At 45.4% G+C, this 19,262-nt stretch overlaps 1 protein-coding gene across 1 annotated transcript in view; it reads left to right on the top strand.

Moving 5' to 3' along the window:
- Positions 1–19,262, top strand: part of ebf1b (EBF transcription factor 1b) — a 97,847-nt gene that overhangs the window by 49,559 nt on the left and 29,026 nt on the right. Inside the window, 2 exon segments of the mRNA XM_076979658.1 lie at positions 12,403–12,484; positions 16,888–17,029. Of these exon segments, the coding sequence (XP_076835773.1) occupies positions 12,403–12,484; positions 16,888–17,029 (224 nt within the window).

The raw sequence follows: 19,262 nt of genomic DNA, 5'->3' as shown, positions 1-19,262 counted from the left end.
TTCCCAGGCCTGGCATCACTCCCCAGGTTCATTAGTGGCTGTAATCAATAATGCAGGGGATCCTTCCTGGAGTGGTCCGGGCTCAGGCGGACCCCGGCTTCCCTATCCTGGCCCTGCCATTTCCCCAGCAGCCCACGAGCCTCCACCATCGTCCCATCATCCTGTTAATCAAATTACTCCTGAACCAAAATTGACAGTTTTCATTAATTATAAAGGATTATTCTAATTGCAATTCAAATTTATTCATTTAGAACAGACGGTGTTCAGTAATATTTCAGTGCATTTGCATATTAAATGGAGAGGGTCGGCCATTAGGTATGCTAATGTATGCATATTTCCTTATTTTGAACGGGGGAGCCATATGCGGCAGCGGTGCACGAGGCAGGTGAAGAATCTCCAGCGCGTTTAATTTGTTTGACAAACACGACGGGGGCAGCGACACGTCCTCTGGCACCCGCCCGCTCCACATCCTCTGTTCTCGGCGAGAGGGGCTCCCACATGCCGCTGGCTGGCATGAAAGCGGTGCAGGTGACGGTGTGACGGTGGGGGGGAGGTGGAGGTAAAGGGGTGGGGGTGCGCGTGAGGTGGCCTCGTGTGTTTGTGCGTACCGCCAATGCGCCTCACAGCTGTGACCGGCTCTCTGCATTTCATCTATTTTTTTTTGTGAGGGGGGGCGCTTTTTATTTTCCCTGCGTCTCCCGCCCACCCCCGTCATCATGTAATTTGTACATGACGCCGGTATTCCATTTCAAAGGCTCGCACTGCCGTTTGGGTGGTTTGCTTCTGATATGACACACCCCCCCCCCCCCCCCCCCCCCCCCCCTCCACCCTCCCACTTCTTCTCCTCGTTGCTTGTCTTTTTTTTCTTTTTGGAACCCCTGATCTCATCATTAGGACATGGCTGTGGTGAAATTGGCCTTTTGAAAATCCTAAGAGCACCCCATTGAGCTTGCAGAATTTCAAGGTCATTCAATGTAGGCAGGAGAACAAGAGGGAAAAGGGAGAAAGCTCCCATTAAGCAATACTCCTGGTCCCATGAGGTCACCCCACGTAGCATAAAGTACCTCAGGATATAGCATCCTGACTGGAATATTTCACACGTGCACCTTTTACTTCCATCTCACCATCCCTATTTTATTTATTTATTTGATATGTTGGAAGAATCATAACGAAATGAATTTATGCAGGGGGTTTTGATGCCCCTGTGCACTCTGTAGCTCATGCACGTTTAACTTGTAGGTTTTTCCTAGTAGAGAATTTTACCGAACATTGAAATGTTAATATATGTGTGAAATTAGAATATGCAGGGCTTTTCTTGTCTGTTAAACAAAACTGCCCCTTTTGGTGCATATTTTTATGAGAAATCATATCTTCAGCCTTTACAGTAATATAAAGCATCTTTATGTATGTCTATACCTGGCTGCTAGTAAAAATCAATACATAACATACATGTCATGATTAGCTTCATTTTTCACCAACCGCATGTAAACACTGAGCTCAAATGCACCTATTCATTGAACATCACTTTACCCCACCTTTGTAATCTATTTTCTGTTTAGCATCACCATTATGATTTTTTCCAATCCGTGCTTGGACCCCTGCATTGCTTTAATGAAGTCTAACTGCAGGTTATGTCACTGTGTGAGTAATGGCATAGTCTCTACCTGACCAGTCGCTCACACTCAGCTCTGACAGCTCCATTAGTCACTCTCGGTGCCAGAGACCATAGCCAGGCCTTGGTTATACGGTGTGGAAATGAGGAGGGGTGGGGGAGTTCCAGTCACTACATGCCTGACAATTAGCCCCTCTGCTGGGCTTGGGGACTCCTGCACAACCCCCGGCAGGGCCAGTGCAGCCCTGGAGACTGTCACGTTGGCCCCTGCTCAAATTAATGAGCCATGGACCAGGAGAAGACGGAGTTATGGCTTCCCCCAAAGTCTTTTGTTGGCACTCATTTGTTGTCAATGACTTACATTAACTTAGATCTTTCAAGTGTGCCTCATATGTTTAGCTCACTGAAACTCCTCCCATTTTGTAATTTGCCTTTGTTGGTCATGTGTTTGATCTGTGAACACCCCACCCTACCCATGTCACATTCATAAGTGTTGAGGAAAGGCATAAGCAATAGATTTACTTGCTATAAATTAGTACAGTAAATACATGATCGTGTCCATGCAGCAATTTTGGGGCCCAATCACTAATTTTAGCTCAATTCATACAGGAGAGGGGCCATAAGTGGAAGGGTCCATTTGTTGTAAGAAATATTTAAAAGCGGACAGGACACAGACAGTATTAGTGGAGCGCATGAATCATTCATGAAGCTGGAATGTTGTGACTAAAAAGATTGGTTCTGAAATAGACCGGAGCTGATATTGAGGTGCAGAAGCCACCGCAGAGAGACTACATGACTGTAAACCCTGCTGTTAACTGAGCACTGTCGACTAAAACTGTTCAATCATCTCATGTCGCCGATAGATGCCACATACATTGTACACACTGGACACACACCATATCACTTCACTAATTACCATCTGTGGGCTTCACCACCCAGGCTGGATCAATGCAAACGCAGACAAAACGCCTTCTGCCCTAGACCTCCATGTCTACAAATGTGCAAATTTCCAATAACGCGTCGTGGTCAAGACTGCTAGCCTGCACTACAGTCTGCTGCTGGCTGGCATAAGTCCCCTTAGGCTAGACTTACCGACTGGGAGTCTGTACTAGTCTCCATGTTATTGATGGCGACTCCGTCTCCCCTGGGGTCAGCCGAGGCTGTGCCGCTGGCACGGGAAGCCCAGCGCCATCTATCACCTCATGCAGCCCACAGGCACGGGAAAATTATAAAGAAAGTGGGGGAAATGAAGGGGTTCCTTAGTCCAGGTTGAGATATTTGGGAATTGTATAGTTCTGGGGGTCTGATGGAGTGAGGGGCAGGGAGAGCTGTGTGAGCGCTCCTCAAACAGCAAATTAAAGCCATCTGTGTGCTGTCGCGCTGATTATGTCCCCGGCTCTCTACAGGGTCATGACCCCTGACTGTTGAGGTCAGATGTGACCTTGATTGGCACTTCTAGCACAAGCCGGTCTGTGTCCGTTTGCGTGAAACGACACCGCTCGTTTCACGTTCGAAAGGGTCCTTGCTTTTGTGAGGTTCTCTTTTTCGTGGTTCTTTTGGCCAGTGATTACCTCAGACCTCTTCACATCCACCCATCCTCCTCCACCTCCTCCCCATCCACGGCCAAGTGTTAACTAGCACAATCCACGTGTAGCGCACTGACTCGCTTTTAGTAGTGCATTTTGAAAGAGCGTATGCTGATGGCGGCATGGCCCACCGGTTTGACCCTTTTAGCCGTAGTCCGCGGGACAGGGCTGGCGCGGTCTCTGGACTCTTATCTTGGTATCGGCTGGCATTGCCGTGGGAGAGTGGCTATCGTGGGCCAGAACGAGGTGGTGGGGGGTGATGTCAGCGTGTGAGAGCTTGGCTGCTGGCTCTGTGTATTGTCATGTGGGGCTGGGTGCAGATGTAGCAGCCTTCAGGCTGTGTAACATTAGCCCTGCACGTCCATGTGTTTGGCTCGTCTTACCTCCTCGCTAACGCACACACACACACACACGCGCGCAGAGTCAGAGTGTGGATCACTGCTTCTCCTAAAATCCCACACTCTCCCTTTTACTCCCGTTCTTCTCCTAGCTGGGCCTCCTCCGCCCCCCTCCCCCGTCTCCCGGGCCAGCGTGTCTCGGAGTGAATATGGAGCATGCGTACGTGCGCGAGCACATGCACGTGCGGGTGCGTGCATGCGCAGATGTGTCACTGTGCTAACAACTAGATCAAAAATATTATTGCATCTCGATTGCTAAAACGAACCTGCTGCCTTTGTCTCGATTCGCACACCTCGCGGCCGGCGTCGGTAGCACGGCCTGGTCCCTTCTCTTGGCTAGCCGGGGGGAAGTGGGCGGCGGCGGCGGCGAGCGAAATGTACGTCTGGGCCCCATTTTTCAGCGAGATAAATACGACACGAGCCACAGCTTCCCCTGAAGTAAATATTGTAAATAATAAAAGACCTCGAGGAGAGCCCCCTGCTCTCGGGCCATTTATAACGCCGCTGCACACAGGAGGAAATCGTGCAGAGAGGGGAAATAAGTAGCAAAATAAAGTGCCCGATTGTGTAATGAAACATTCCTCAGGGACTAGGTCGGTCCTAAGGAGGAAATTTTACATATTCTCAAACATTGCTTCTCGGTCTGACCTGGCATTGCGCGAATCGTAATATTTATAGTTACTTATATAGGCTGAAATACTAAAAGACTTGTGACATTGCACATGGTTTGCTGAAACAAATGTGGATTCAGTAGATTCATGTAAATTACAGCGACATTGTGCCAGAGGACAAACTTAAATTTCAAGGGAAAAAATGTGAATAATGAATTATCTATATGCTTTATTAGAGGAAAATAATTCAACTTTCTGTATATAGTAGTGTTCTATTGCCACTAAGTTTAAATGGGCTGCTACTTTGGCTTTCCCTGCATTGTTTGTTGGGCCAGTGGAGTGGTTGAGGGGGGGTTAGGGATTGAGTTCACATTGCACCCCCCCCCCCCCCTTTCCCCCAGAGTTTCTCTCTGACAAATCCCCACCCAGCATAAAGAAAACAAAGCCTATTTTTCTTTCGCTTGTGCAATTTTCTCTGAACCAATCACAAAACCACATTTTTGCTGTTCAGTGTTCTTTGCTTATTTCTGATTGGCTGTTTGAGTATAAAATTGGCAACCTTCACTGTAAACAGGAGAGGTAGCTATTAGGGCAATTTGAACTTCCATATATAGAGATATATATCTATATATAAGTTCAAACTCAAATCTATATTTTAGCTTAAATTTGGTGATATATTGCTTTGTATTTCTTTCACATTTCTAACTAAATTTATTTTGTTATATATTTATTTTATTAGCAGTTAGCCATTACCTAGTACCAGCTAATCTCTGTTAGCTCAACCTTAAAGTGATACTTTCTTTGCCTCGTGTTTCAGTATCTTTGGCTCTGCTGTAATTATATACCATCAGGGTCTGCTGCAATGAGTCCTCTGAGTCCTTATGATTTTAAATGTACAGATGTAACGTAATGTAGCGTTGGCTACACTGCTAGCAGTTCTTGTCTTGATGAGGTAGCTGATAGCTGATAATTGAACGTTTTCAATTAGCCTATTTTAAAAGTCTTTTATTTAATTCATTAGGAAGACAATACCCAAGGATAATAGCAACTTATTTGCAGTTTTCCGTTCCATACATCTTTCACTGGGTAATGCTGGATTTCATTTAACTTTTCATGGAATGTCCACTGATCTTTACAAGGGGGATGGTTGTCCTCCATGGTTCTTTTAACTGGGTAGCAACTTGCAACCTAAAACCCATGAAAATAGATAGCAAAATATGAATGAAGACATGCCCACCCATTATGTTTGACTGTATCTCCCCAGCTAAATCAGAACCAGGGCTGATCATCTATGGCCTTTTGTTACAATGATAGGATAATGATCCAAATGTCCGGGCCAGCTGGACTCCTCCATGAATACAGATGTTCTTCCATTTTGTTTTAAGGTTTGTACAGCCGGTTTTAAAGCATATGTTTTGGTTATTAACATTACATGATGCAAAAGGATAGGGCCCAAAATATTTCTCAGTTCATTCATTTCTGTTGGACAGGTTAGTAATTCTCAGAGACTTTTTTTTTCCGTTTCATGTCTAGCTTTGGCAGTTACACCACTGAACTGTGTGTGCTCTTTGCAATAGCACAAACCTCCAACAGCATTCCGTTCCCGTCTACTCCAATTAAACCTTTCTGCCCTCAGATTTGAGAAGTGTTCTTTACATAACCCCATCGTGAAGTGATACTTGGCTGTGGTGTTAATATCCCGTACCTTTTAGTCCCGTATCCAAAAGCGTCCGTCGTAATTAAGCCCAATGCAAATGAAAAGGTGACGGCAGCTTCCGAATAATGCGAGTATTTCCCAGGATTCCAGGAGATAATAAGAAGCTTTTCTCCTGTCCGTTATCCTCCATAATCTCTATCCGTTAATTAACTAGCTCGCTCGGAGTTAGATGGGGAAATCCGACTGCGGTTCTGGTAGGCCAGATGTTCGGCGTGGAAGGATGAGACCAAGGAAAGTGGAGAAAACAGAAGCGGTTGGATTAGAAGTGAAGCAAATGGAGAAACTGAGAAATGAGGAGTGGAAGGGAGTTGCTAACGTTAATCAAATGATTAGCATTTTTAGGAATTTTTGCTTTAAGCTAGTTGTACAATGGTTGTAACACAAGTATCCATTTTGGGAGAGATTGTTCTTCCGTCTCCTTGCTTTCAGACTTTGTTCCATAATGGTTTAGCCGTGAATCTTAAACACAACTGCAAGCACCAATATCCTGTTAAATCTGCCATCTTAACTTAAAGAGGACACTGTTGGTGCCTCTTTGGCAACTTGGAATAGGATGGCTTTCCCCTCAAAGTACTTCCAGAACGGATCGCACCAGTATCACGGCACACTAGTGAGGTCATCTTCGTGCGACTGCCAAAAAGGTGGATCGAGGGGTCATCTTGTCCTTTCATTTATCCACATGGACCGATCAGGTGTAAGGACGAGGCAGTGCAGAAGGAACAACCAGCTTTCTCAAACTAATGATTTGCATAAGACGAAGAACAAAAAAAAAGACTAGAGGCCTTCTCAATATCTTCCGGTTTCGGACGGTGCGGTGATACAGGCACGTAGAAATAAGAGCCTTGACACTTGTTTTCTGGCAGCGGTGAACTGCGATATGCAGACGTACATGAAACTGATGACAGACCCTGAGTGCACTGGGTCCCCTGTGTTACGGAGAGGTTCTACATATGTAGACTGCTGATCACAGCTGGGTCCTTTGACGCTTGTTAGGTTTTTAACAGCTTCAAAGCACATACTTACAAGGGGCCTTTTCTCTGGCTCCGCGAGGCCTTGTTTTCCATGCATGTATTGACACAAATATATCGCTCTTTCTCTCTCCCTCTGTGTGTGTGTGTGTAGTGTGTGTGTGTGTGTTTCTTGGTCTTTCTCCTCTCTAACTTCTAACCCATATCTCACTCCACCTCCCTGGAGAAGACAGACAAAGGAAATGTGGGGGAGAAAGGCTGCACGTGCACGAAGGAAAACAAAAGTAGTAAATCTGCCCCCTGAGGTGTGTGTGTGTGTGTGTGTGTGTGTGTGTATGGGTGTGTGTGTGTGGGTGGGTGTGTGTGTGTGGGTGGGTGTGGGCGTGTGGTTATGTGTGCGTTAGAGGGGCTAATGATCCCCCTGCTGGCCCCCCACACCAACCCCCTCGCGACCCCCTGAGCTAGCCCCGAAATCAATCTCTCTCTCATGAATTATTGAGTTGTTTGCCCTCGGACCACTACAATAGACACCAGGGGAGGCCTTCTCTTCTCCACCTATATATACCTCCTTTGCTCTCTGCCTTCTTGTTCATCTGGTTCTTGGAGGAGTTCTGTCATTCCTGAAGCGAGACATGTCTATAGGGTCACGCGTGACACAGCGGAGTGGACAGGTGTTACGGATGGAGCTGGTCGCAGGATCTGTAGGCCAGTGCCGACATGAGCATACATGCATTTTCTCCCACCTGAAGTCCTGTTGTTTGTGGATTCACGAAGACTTCATAAAATTCCGATTAAAAATGGTATGATATTCATGACATAGAAGATTCCACTTTAGGGTTATAGCTTAGAGAACCATTAATAAAGCCATCTAGAACAAGTTGGCTGCTTTTATTCCCAGATCCTCCATGAGGTAGTCTTGCCTGGCAGGAGAAAAACATTGTATTTGCAGCCTTTTCTTTTATAATTTGCAGAAATAATATTGAGAGGAGGTACTATTTCCACTGCACCTAGTGCATAATAAATCTCATTATTATAATGTGTATAATTCAGGTGAATGCATTTTGGGCTCCATTTCCATATCTCTGGGGTCTCTATTTTGATTGACAGGTCTGTGCTGCTACACTGGGATGATCACTTACCAGTCCTGCATATGAAGCCTATGTGAAATAATCCTTCCCCTGTGTTAACTCTCTCTCTCTCTCTCTCTCCCTTTCTCCCTCTCTCTCTACCTCTCTGTGTTGCTCTCTCTCTCTCTCTCTGAACAACAGTCTGTGCATTACTGACAGCACCAATAGCTCGTATTTCCACTCAGCTCTTTTCGACCTCATTTTGACTCCGTCGTTATAAATGTTGCATTAGTCTCACAGTCGTGGTGGGTTCGAACGTTTCCAGCCCGCCCATGCTGTGTCACCGCGTAGTGAGGCAGGAATCAAAGGGAGAGGGAGAGGGAGGGTTGGCAATGGTTTCGTGGCTCGCACGCCCCCCGAACCTCCTTGGCCTGCTGTCCACTTGATTAAGCCGGAGAGGCGAGTTTTGCAGACACGCTCCTCGGTCAGCTTTAGTTTGTTTACCACCGCACAAGTACGAGTGTGTGTGTGTCCCCACCCCTCACCCCACGCCAGGACCCATGTGTGAAGGGTCCCACTGTGTGTGCTGCGTCTTCAGCCTGCAGTAAACGTCCCAGTAAAAGGGAGCTAATACCAGACTGCTCTGAAGAGTGGGGCAACTGGGAGAGAGTGAGAAAGATCAATTTGAGAATGAATATAAAAAGAGAACATTGAGACTCTCTCTCTCTCTCTCTCTCCCTCTCTCTCTCCCTCATTCACTTGGAGGTATGCGTTAGCCCTCATGAAATATTAATGTTGGTTGTGCTCAGAGCCATAATTGCCATCTCAGCCTTTGAATAATTTATGGCTGCTGTACTTCACTTGGGTTCGTTTACTGGCACTGTGGCTAGTACCAGGCAGGAGTGTGGCACAGGACGCCGTGGCCGCTGCTTTGCATTTAGTAACCAAATTAGATTACCTCATAAAAATGCCTCCTGCCTCCAAACCTCCCTCGTTCTCTGGGAATGGGACTCTACCCTCCTCGTCTTTTCTAGCCTTGACGAATTAGAGTATGTTAATGAACAAACCCGGTTGGGAAGTGTGTGTTTGTGTGTGTTTGTGTTTGTGTGTGTGTGTGTGGGTGTTTTAGTCCAGGCACACTGTTCTGGGGGAGTTATCCTATCTGAGTGAAGTTCCCGAGGCTGTGAGGTTCTTGTAGGGCGGTTGCTGCCAATTGTTTTATAAGATCTAATTCACAGGCGAGTTAATGACATGCTGTGGAGTTATTGCACACTCCCTTGATGTGTGTGTGTGTGTGTGTGTGTGTGTGTGTGTGTGTGTGTGTGTGTGTGTGTGTGTGTGTGTGTGTGTGCGTGCGTGCGTGCGTGCGTGCGCGTATGTGAAAGAGAGAGAGACGGAGGTTTCAATTTTTTCTTACAGTCTGTTGACTGATGGCCAGATGTGACCTCCAGACACTGAGGTCAAAGGTCATAGTGTCCTATGCTGTCCACAGTACTTTCACAAGACAACTCAAACCCCTCTGCTCAGTTTGAGCCATTTAGTAAACTGTAGTGTGTAAGCATCGTTTGACTAACACTATATTTATCCCTGCATTCCAGTATATATTACATTTGCATATTTAATGAGGACAAAAGATTAAGCTTCTGTTGTTAATTCATTATGTCATAGACACAGTTAATGTCATATATTTGACAATATAACTGCTGATGTAGTGGGAATATATTGACAAATCACGCCAGTGTTGGTATCAATTCTGAATTCAACAGTTCCCAATTACAGTTATTATGCACAATCACATTGCCAGGCCAAATAATCACCACATTATTCAACATCGTGCAGCCCTGCAATCCTATTCGCCGGCTGCTTTTCTTTATAATCTTCTGTGAGGAGGTAATTCTTTGGCCCACCTTATGCTAATATATGCTAATGGTGTCATAACACATTGGCTGAGGAGTGAGGAAGTCGTCAGCTGGGTTGCAGGGGGAATCACTGAACATCGTGGAGGTCTCGCCACCCTCTCCTCCTGCCTCCTTCCTTTCTCCGTCGTCCCTCCTGTCCGTGTCGTCTGTCTGTCGTCCAGGGTCCACAGGTTTTGACCGATAGTGTCTGGTGCCATCGGAAGGTCAGTCAGAACTGTCTGAGCATGTATAGGACCACCCCCCACCCCCCCTAATGCCCCCCCTCCCCCCATCACTGTCATAATTGCTTGTTTTAATTGGAGCGCTCTTAGCAGGAGACGCACCGGCCCTGTCCTATCAATTAAGGAAGCGCCACCGTCTATGTGCTGGGTGTGTGTGTGTGTGTGTGTGTGTGTGTGTGTGTGTGTGTGTGTGTGGCGAAGACCTGTGGAAACAATTCCTCCCTTCTCTGACTAGTCCGACGTGAACCATAATCACCGTGTCACGAGTCACGAGAGGAGAAAGGAGGGGGAGAGGGCACGGCTGATATGTTTGACAGCAGGAGAGCAGGCCAGAGATTAACAGGCCATTGATACTGTTGCTGTGTGTGTGTGTGTGTGTGTGTGTGTGTGTGTGTGTGTGTGTGTGTGTGTGTGTGTGTGTGTGTGTGTCTGTGTGTGTGTGTGTGTGTGTGTGTGTGTGTGTGTGTGTGTGTGTGTGTCAGCCTCTGCCAGTAATCCCTATACTGCTTTATTACAGTAGCCAGCCCAGACTCCACTGTTGAGCTGTAATGTGAAATGCTATTGGGTCAAACCTAGTGAATGCGAAAATGAATCTCAATTAAGCCAAAGCTGTTTGGACCACCCACCTGTCAGTCAGATACAAATATGCTAACAACCAATTGTGTTTATATATATATATATATATATATATATATATATATATATATATATATATATATATATATATATATATATATATATATATATATATAAAATCTCAGGGTCCTAGCAGTTGCACATGCTGGATGAGTGGCTCAAACTATCACGTTCAAGTACTTTTGCACAAACCAATAATTTTGAAGCACCGTTTACAAGCAGGAAACAGCTTTCATTTCATGGGGCTTTTGACGGTTCAGCATTGTGGAGTGTAGAGAAATGGTGACCTCACCATGTCATTGGGCTTACCAGTGACTTCACTGTGGGTCAGTGTTGACTCCCCTCCATGACACCATCATCTACCTCAGTGTCCGGTTGCAGCTAGCACCAATGAACAGCAGTTTCAGAATAAGTTATTTTGTTAAAGGTTCAACCAAATTTCACTGATTTGCTTGTCTGCATCATATTTACATACTGTGGTCAGATGCTGTTACAGATGTGACTAAGGGTACAAGTATGTACTCTGAGCTACACTGTACAGAAGTGACTAAGGGTACAAGTATGTACTTTGAGCTACACTGTACAGAAGTGACTAAGGGTACAAGTATGTACTCTGAGCTACACTGTATAGAAGTGACTAAGGGTACAAGTATGTACTCTGAGCTACACTGTACAGAAGTGACTAAGGGTACAAGTATGTACTCTACATGTAACATGGACCCAGCGAAGGCCAGTAGTATGAGGTCATTGGGGAATCTCTCTTGCTTAGGCACAATGAGTGTGTGCACGTGTGTATGTGTGTGCCCACCCACAGCTGTGAGATTCAACAGGAACAGCGCAAGAGAAACTATATTAGAAAAAGAGACTGTGGTTTGGGTCGGTCCCTGCCTTACTGGTGTTTGCTTTGGCATTTACACCCCCCCCCCCCACACACACACACACACACACACACACACACACACACTCTGATTGTGTGCCTGCGTATGCCGCTGCCAGTCGGAGCAGCTGGTATTTTGCTGCTGCAGCTTTAATGTCCATCTGTGATTGAGAGGAGATGCATATTGGCTGGCCATGTTTTTGTTTTGCAGCCTAGAGGAGGAGTGTGTGAGGGTGGTGTTCCTTTCTGAGTGTGTGTCAGTGTGTGTGTGACTGTGTGTGTGTGTGTGGGTGTAAAAGACAAGAAAATATGTCCACAGGGAGTTAGTTGGGTGTTTGTGTGTCTCAGTCTCAACTGTAAGACTGTCCAGCCTGCTCTAACTCTCTCTCTGTCTCTCCTCTGTCTCTGTTTCTGTCTCTCTCTCTCTACATTGGTGTTTCTCTCTGTCTGTCTGTCTGTCTCTCTCTCTCCTCTATCTTTCTGAATCAGTGAGTTGTAAAAGGCCATCTATTCCAATGCATCAGATGACCTCACTTTCAGAACACAAACTCATTGGTCACACCGTGTGTACATGTGCTTGTGTGGCGACCACACAAAATCTTTGGTGTGTAAAATATTGTAATGCAATTTCAAGTGCTGACTGTGGGTGGTGCTCACACAGACACATTATACCATAACAGTGTAAAAACCTGGTGTTGACAAGTGCAGTACTGGTGTCTGCCCTGATACAGCCGGCCCGTGGATAGGGTCCATTCCTCCCGCTGACCTCTTCTCTCTCTTCTTCTCTCAGGTTCTTCCTGAAGTTCTTCCTGAAATGCAACCAGAACTGTCTGAAGAATGCAGGGAATCCGCGGGACATGCGACGCTTTCAGGTACACCATGGAGATGTGTGCTCCCTCGCTCTCTCTCTCTCTCTCTCTCTCTCTCTCTCTCTCTCTCTCTCTCTCTCTCTCTCACACACACCATCTCTCTCTCCATCACACACACAAATCAACTCTGTAACCAGAAAGTAAAGTTTGTGAACAAACACCAGGCTGGTTTAATATACGCTGCTGTCATTAAGGTGTAGGGAGGGGTATAACAGTCTGCTCCAAAAACAGAAGCAAGTGGCCACTAGATAAATAATACGTGATTGATTGTTGACTGTAGCTTGATATTTTGCTGGAATATTAAAGAATAATAGTGGCCTTGTCTAATCAACATAATAAAACAGATTTGGGATGTTGCTGATCTGAGGCAGGGTTTAAGGGTTTTCTGTGTGTGTGTGTGTGTGTGTGTGTGTGTGTGTGTGTGTGTGTGTGTGTGTGTGTGTGTGTGTGTGTGTGTGTGTGTGTGTGTGTGTGTGTGTGTGTTACGCGGCAAGGATTTTGACTAGCTGAGTTGTTTTGACACTGGCAGCTGAAAGGCTGTAGCTTGGCATGTAGATGCACATCTTGCCTCTGCTGTGGTCTGTACTACAGGCTCGCCATGGGCTCAGTGTAATCAAACAGCCCAGTGACTCACATACACGGTGTGTGTGTGTGTGTGTGTGTGTGTGTGTGTGTGTGTGTGTGTGTGTGTGTGTGTGTGTGTGTGTGTGTGTGTGTGTGTGTGTGCACGAGCATGCGTGTGTGCATGTCTGAGTGTGTGTGGAGTAAATAAGTCATTAAGAAACATGAGCAAGAAAAACAAGACCTTGACCTGCAGCTGTTTATTAGAATGTGACCCCTCTGGTGAATATAAGAACAGCGGCATTAGTACACACTCATACGCACACACACACACACACACACACATACACAGATACACACACGGAGAGAGAGAGTCACAAATGCTAACAGTTATTCTATCCACAGAAGTGTAGTAATCTAGCATGCAGTCAAAGGTTCAACAGGTAGTTAGTACAGTTCACAGGTGAACTTACCAGGTGATGAGGTAATCAGCAAAATACCTCCTTCACTGCAGAATCCCTTCAATCAGTCTAGCCTTATTTAGCAGCTTTCAAATACATCTAACTGCAATTCTAAGTGCTTTACAAGCAACTGATAAAACTGTAAGATGATAAAATGGATTTACTGACACATCCAATTGAATAAGACATCATTAGAAACGGGTAGTTAAGATAATAAAAGACATGAAATACAACTAATAAAATGAACAAAAAAGAAATTAAATATTTCATTAGAATAAACTGATTATAATTAAACATTAAATTAGAATAAAATAAACACAACTATCAACATTAATCAAAATTAAAATGGTGAAAACAAATGTAGAATAACATTAATAATAGCATGATCATAAATAAAATAAGTGTAAATAGTAAGACCATAAAATTATAACACGCTACACAAAAGCCCAACTAAATAAACAAGCTGTTTCTGTTTAAAAATGTCAGTAGATTGAGTCGCTCTCACATCCACTGGAAGCTTGGTGCAAAAGGTCTAAAAGCAGGATCACCACATGCTTTTGCCCTGTGTGTAGCTAAGAGAGAAATCCCGAAGGACCTGTGCGACCTTCCTTGTTCATAAAACAAAAGCGTTTCTGAGAGTCTGGTATAAGACCATGAAATGCCTTACAAGCTGACAGTCATTTTAAAATCAGTATGAAAGTGATCAGGTACCAAATGTAAAGACCTTCAGTTAGACTTACGGTGTGTCCTCCTTTTTGCCTTAGGAAGTACCTGCTAGCTAGAAAAGCGTGCTTGAGATTGTGTTGCTCAGAGAGATGTTTCCTCATTTTGGAGCAGCGGTGTCAATTCCAGGTTCAGAAAGTAAAAGTCCTCACCAGGATTTTGCTCAAGCTTGCTAGATTTTCTAATTATTGCAATCCAGGTAAAATTAGTGGAATCAACACAATCCAGGAAGCCTGAGCAAAATGCTGGTGAGAACTTTTACTTTCTGAACCTGGAATTGACACCTCTGTTTTGGAGATATCCTGCAAGAAGTAACATGCTGTTTTTGTTAACAAGTGGCCAATCAGTCTGGTGTTATTAAGAGTCATGGCCACAGAACTGAGCGTCTTCAGCATAGCTGTGGATGAAGAGGATGTGTGTGTATCATGAACAATCTAAAAAAGTTACATTCCAAAAATGAAACCTTGTGGTACCTCTGATTTAACCTCATAATGTTTGGAGCAGTGGTGATTTATTGATACAAGTTTTTTCCCCCAATAAGATTTGAGGTAATCTAGTTAAACCAGAGCCAGACAGGATAACACGCTCACTTAATCTCAAAGAGTCACAGTGTGAAAGGTCAAGTATAGCCAGTACAGAAGTGTTCTTGCTATTAAAATGTGTTCTGATAGTTATTTTATCCATGGCTGTACTGTGTTCTTGATTAGAAAATTTGCCATTTAGTGTCAGAGTAAAATAAATTATAAATGTATCCCAATGATATCACAGTCAAGGTTTGAGTTCAACAGTGAGAGACTGAGGTTTGAGTTCAACAGTGAGCAACTGAGGTTTGAGTTCAACAGTGAGAGACTGAGGTTTGAGTTCAACAGTGAGAGACTGAGGTTTAACTTCAGCAGTGAGAGACTGAGGTTTGAGTTCAGCAGTGAGAGACTGAGGTTTGAGTTCAGCAGTGAGAGACTGAGGTTTGAGTTCAACAGTGAGAGACTGAGGTTTAACTTCAGCAGTGAGAGACTGAGGTTTGAGTTCAGCAGTGAGAGACTGAGGTTTGAGTTCAACAGTGAGAGACTGAGGTTTGAGTTCAGCAATAAGAGACTGAGGTTTAAGTTCAGCAGTGAGAGACTGAGGTGTGAGTTCAACAGTGAGAGACTGAGGTTTGAGTTCAGCAGTGAGAGACTGAGGTTTGACAGCAGACCTGTTAGACAGTGTCAGGACTGGTCTTGCTCTCTTTTTGGACTCTGGCCGTCAGCAGGAACTCATACCATGCTGTAAGGTACAATAAAAGTTATTGTATCCAATTAGCATCCAGCCTCGATCATTTCTCCCAGACTACATGTTGAAAACGTGTCAAAGTGAGTTTCCTGTTACTGAGGCATATGCCGTGTGGATTAAACCGTTATGGCACTGACGTGCTGCTGTGACTCATCTCCTGCACAATGACCATTTGTCAGACTAGTTAACATAGGCCTCTGTGGTCAGGTGAATGGTTAATTTGGAGAGGGGGTTGATGTATACGACGTGTGTACGAATGATCGTTAAAGTGGTGCCCCATCTCACTCACTCAAACACACACACACACACACACACACACACACACACACACACGTACATTAGTGTAGACCAGAGTAGACACTCCATTTTTCTGACAACAAAAGATACGAAAAGTCTACAAGGAATTGAGAGGAAAAACTGCATCCATGAATGTGAGAGAAAGAGACAGAAGCCTAGAGACTGGGAGTGCTATAGAGAGAGAGAGAGAGAGAGAGGGAGCGTGAGCACCAGTTCCTCTGAGACTTCCTCCTCTTTACCAAGCCCTTTCTTTTTTCAAGAGGCAGGATTCCTCTCAGAGATCAGCTGCAATTAAAGTGAGAGGCTCTCTGCAAGGCCCAGGGAGGGTGGTTTAAGGCCTGGGGAGGGTGGTTTAAGGCCTGGGGAGGGTGGTTTAAGCCGGGCCTGCTAACACCACTCACGCCCAGACGCTGTCAGCACGCCGCCATTGTCTCAGCGCACTCGAGTGCTGCCGTCCTTTTAATTGAATTAATCTGCACCGGGCCCTATCAGCCATCAATCGTGCGGAGCAGGGGATTGTGGGGTGGGCGGACGGCACAGGAGGTGCGGCTGAAGGACTTTGATAAAAGATGGAAACGTGTGTGTGTGTGTATGTGTGTGCGCGCGCACACGTGCTTGTACGGACAGTTCTGTGTATATATGTTAATTAGCACAAAGAAAACTGGAGGATTAGAGATGTGGAGTTGTGCAGTCACTGCATGGCTAATTAAGGGACCAGTTCCGCTCGGGTGTCCACAGGGTTGTCTCGCAGTGATGTGAGTTTAACATGAGACAATGCTGGCATTCAGTGGACATTCAGAAATGATTACAGATTCAACACAATTCTGCTTAGTCTTTCCACATTTAGACGGCACATGTTAGGTAGATTATATAAATGAGGGTTTCATGGGGCTAGGTAGAAGGGCATACGTTTTGTATTTTTCATATGCAAAATGGTCAGAGATGGAAGCCGAGTGCACAAATGTGTCAAATTTTAAATTTTATTTAAAAACCAATTCAAACTAAAATGTATCTACATTTAAACTAAATCTAAACACCCCAATGCCCTAACAAAGGTTATTTAAAATAATAAAATTTAACCCCATGACCTTTCAGGTGGTGGTGTCCACCACGGTGAGCGTGGAAGGGCACGTACTCTCCGTTTCAGACAACATGTTCGTGCACAACAACTCCAAGCACGGGCGGAGAGCGCGGAGGCTGGACCCTTCAGAGGGAACGCCATCTTACCTGGAACACGGTAAGCTTTCGACATGACTACCTCAGAAGTTTACCTCAGACTGATTACCTCAGAAGTTTACCTCAGACTGATTACCTCAGACCGGTTAGCTCAGGCTTCATTATTTATTGCGTAAATATGATGCTCCATTAGATTTTCTGTGGGATTAATGGAAAGAGATCTAATCATGATGAGAGTGCAGTTGAAAGGAATTTTCACTATTAAAAATTGAAGCAGTAAAACAAATCTTTAGCTCAACTTCCCGAATACATATTAAATCTAACTGCAACATTCTTATCTCTATTCACAATAACTTCATGGCTTATTCACAGCACAGGCGTGTGTGTGTGTGTGTGTGTGTGTGTGTGTGTGTGTGTGTGTGTGTGTGTGTGTGTGTGTGTGTGTATATATTCTGGTTCATGCCAAGAGCTCTTTAAGACATTTTGCTTAAACACATTAACTGGGTCACTTCTGGAGAAAAGGCAGTTTTAGAATTAGACAGTTCAGCTATGTGGGGGAGGATGAGAGAGAGAGGAATAGAGAGATAGAGACAGAGAAAGCTGGAGGGAGGGAGGTAGATAGAGAGAGAGAAAGAGAGAGAGAGAGAGAGTCAGTAGTTTGTGGCCAGGCAAGGACCCCTGTCAGATCCACACACTTCTCTCTTGATCAAATACACACACGCGCACACATGCATACAAACGTGTGTGGGTTTATGGGAATAGTTTGTGTTAGCACCCCAAGTCCCTGCCCCCAGCCCTTGTTTTGAGCTTTGACCCCATAAGTCCTGTGTCCAATGGAGCAGATAGAGTAAGGCTGAACAGCCAATTAATTCAAACACTAACCTGTGTCCTCCCACGGTCCACATGCTTCATTCCTTTGTTTTAACTATATATTCTTGCTGGCAGGTTCTAGAAAAACTCTCTCTTAAGTGATGAAGCACACTGTACAGAAACTGCACCATCATACTTTTTTTCCCACATTCTCCCGGTTTCAACTAGGTCCTTTAGCCTCTTTAAAGCCCAGGCTCTTTGTTGGTCTGCACTTTCTCTCCATCCCCTCAGTGACCAATACATCCCTGCGCTAATTTATGTAAATAAAAAAAACACCACAAGTCACCTTGAAACTTATGGCAAAAAGTATGTGCTTAATATTAAAAGCATGTTTTAACACACATGTGCTTTAATGCACGTCGCACCCCGATGCCACCATCCGTGTCCACTCACCTTGAAAACATGCTGACGGATTGTGCCGGAAACGTGTGCCTCTCATCCACCACACGTGCCTCACTCGCGTGGACCACGGCTGGGTGACGTGACGCTTCAGTGGTGAACCGCAGAGCCTTTTCTGCAGAGGGCAGTTTGCATTTTCATTGATTTGTAGAAAGAATGAAAAGAAAACCAAAAACAGGTTGTCCCTCTCCTCTTGCCGTTGGTAGTTTTCCTCGCAGCGTTGTCTGCCTGCGATTGGTTCGTACGCTCATGCGGATCCGGAGAAGTTTAATGGCTGCTAGTGGGTTTTTTTCCTTTGACGGCCGATTCGAGGCCGAGGCTGTCTGCTGCAAGACCGAGCTCCAGGCTCTCCGGGCGCTTTGTGAATGGGTGCGGTGTGATGGTGGGGCACGTCCTCCATGATCCGTTTCTGGTTTCTCCCGTTGAGGATGGGGCTGTGGGCGGGGGTTGCGTGTGGGGTCTGTTGCCATGAGATTGATGTATGACGTGCGGATCAGCCGCCGTGGGGGATTGTGGGGCAGTTCGTTGGGGTGGTCTCTTGCCAAGGCACGGGCAAGGCTTGGAGAGGCCTGATGGAGGCGTGGAGGATTAGCTGCACTCTGGGTGGATGGATGGAGGTGGAGACGTTGCTCTCTGTCCAGAAAGCATCCTGGGATCCTGGCTTTGAGGCACAGCAATATAGATTACATAAACCTTTCATATCATTTTCTTCTGAAAACATCGTATGTTTCAGTGTTCTGCACGTAAGAGTGTGCGGTTCTTTTTAATTTTGTTACTCTTTGTTACTGTAACTACCTCTGCACCTGTGGCATTTCAGTCCAGGAAATAGCCTTTTATAAGAGGCCAGACTGTGGCCCCGAGGAGCTGATCCCAGGTCAGTTTTTAGGAGTGCTCTGAATGGTTGGGGAAGAGGAAGACGGAGCAGTGCGGTGGGTTCCTGGCAGGGGATGACGGAACAAAAGAGAGCACTAATGGCTCGCTAGCTGTCTCTTCAAGAGTGGATGGGTTCAGGAGGCTGGACGACA

This window comes from Brachyhypopomus gauderio, chromosome 18, assembly GCF_052324685.1.
Source record: "Brachyhypopomus gauderio isolate BG-103 chromosome 18, BGAUD_0.2, whole genome shotgun sequence".
In the NCBI taxonomy this organism is placed as follows: Eukaryota; Metazoa; Chordata; class Actinopteri; order Gymnotiformes; family Hypopomidae; genus Brachyhypopomus; species Brachyhypopomus gauderio.
This window is presented reverse-complemented; position numbering and strand designations above follow the sequence as displayed.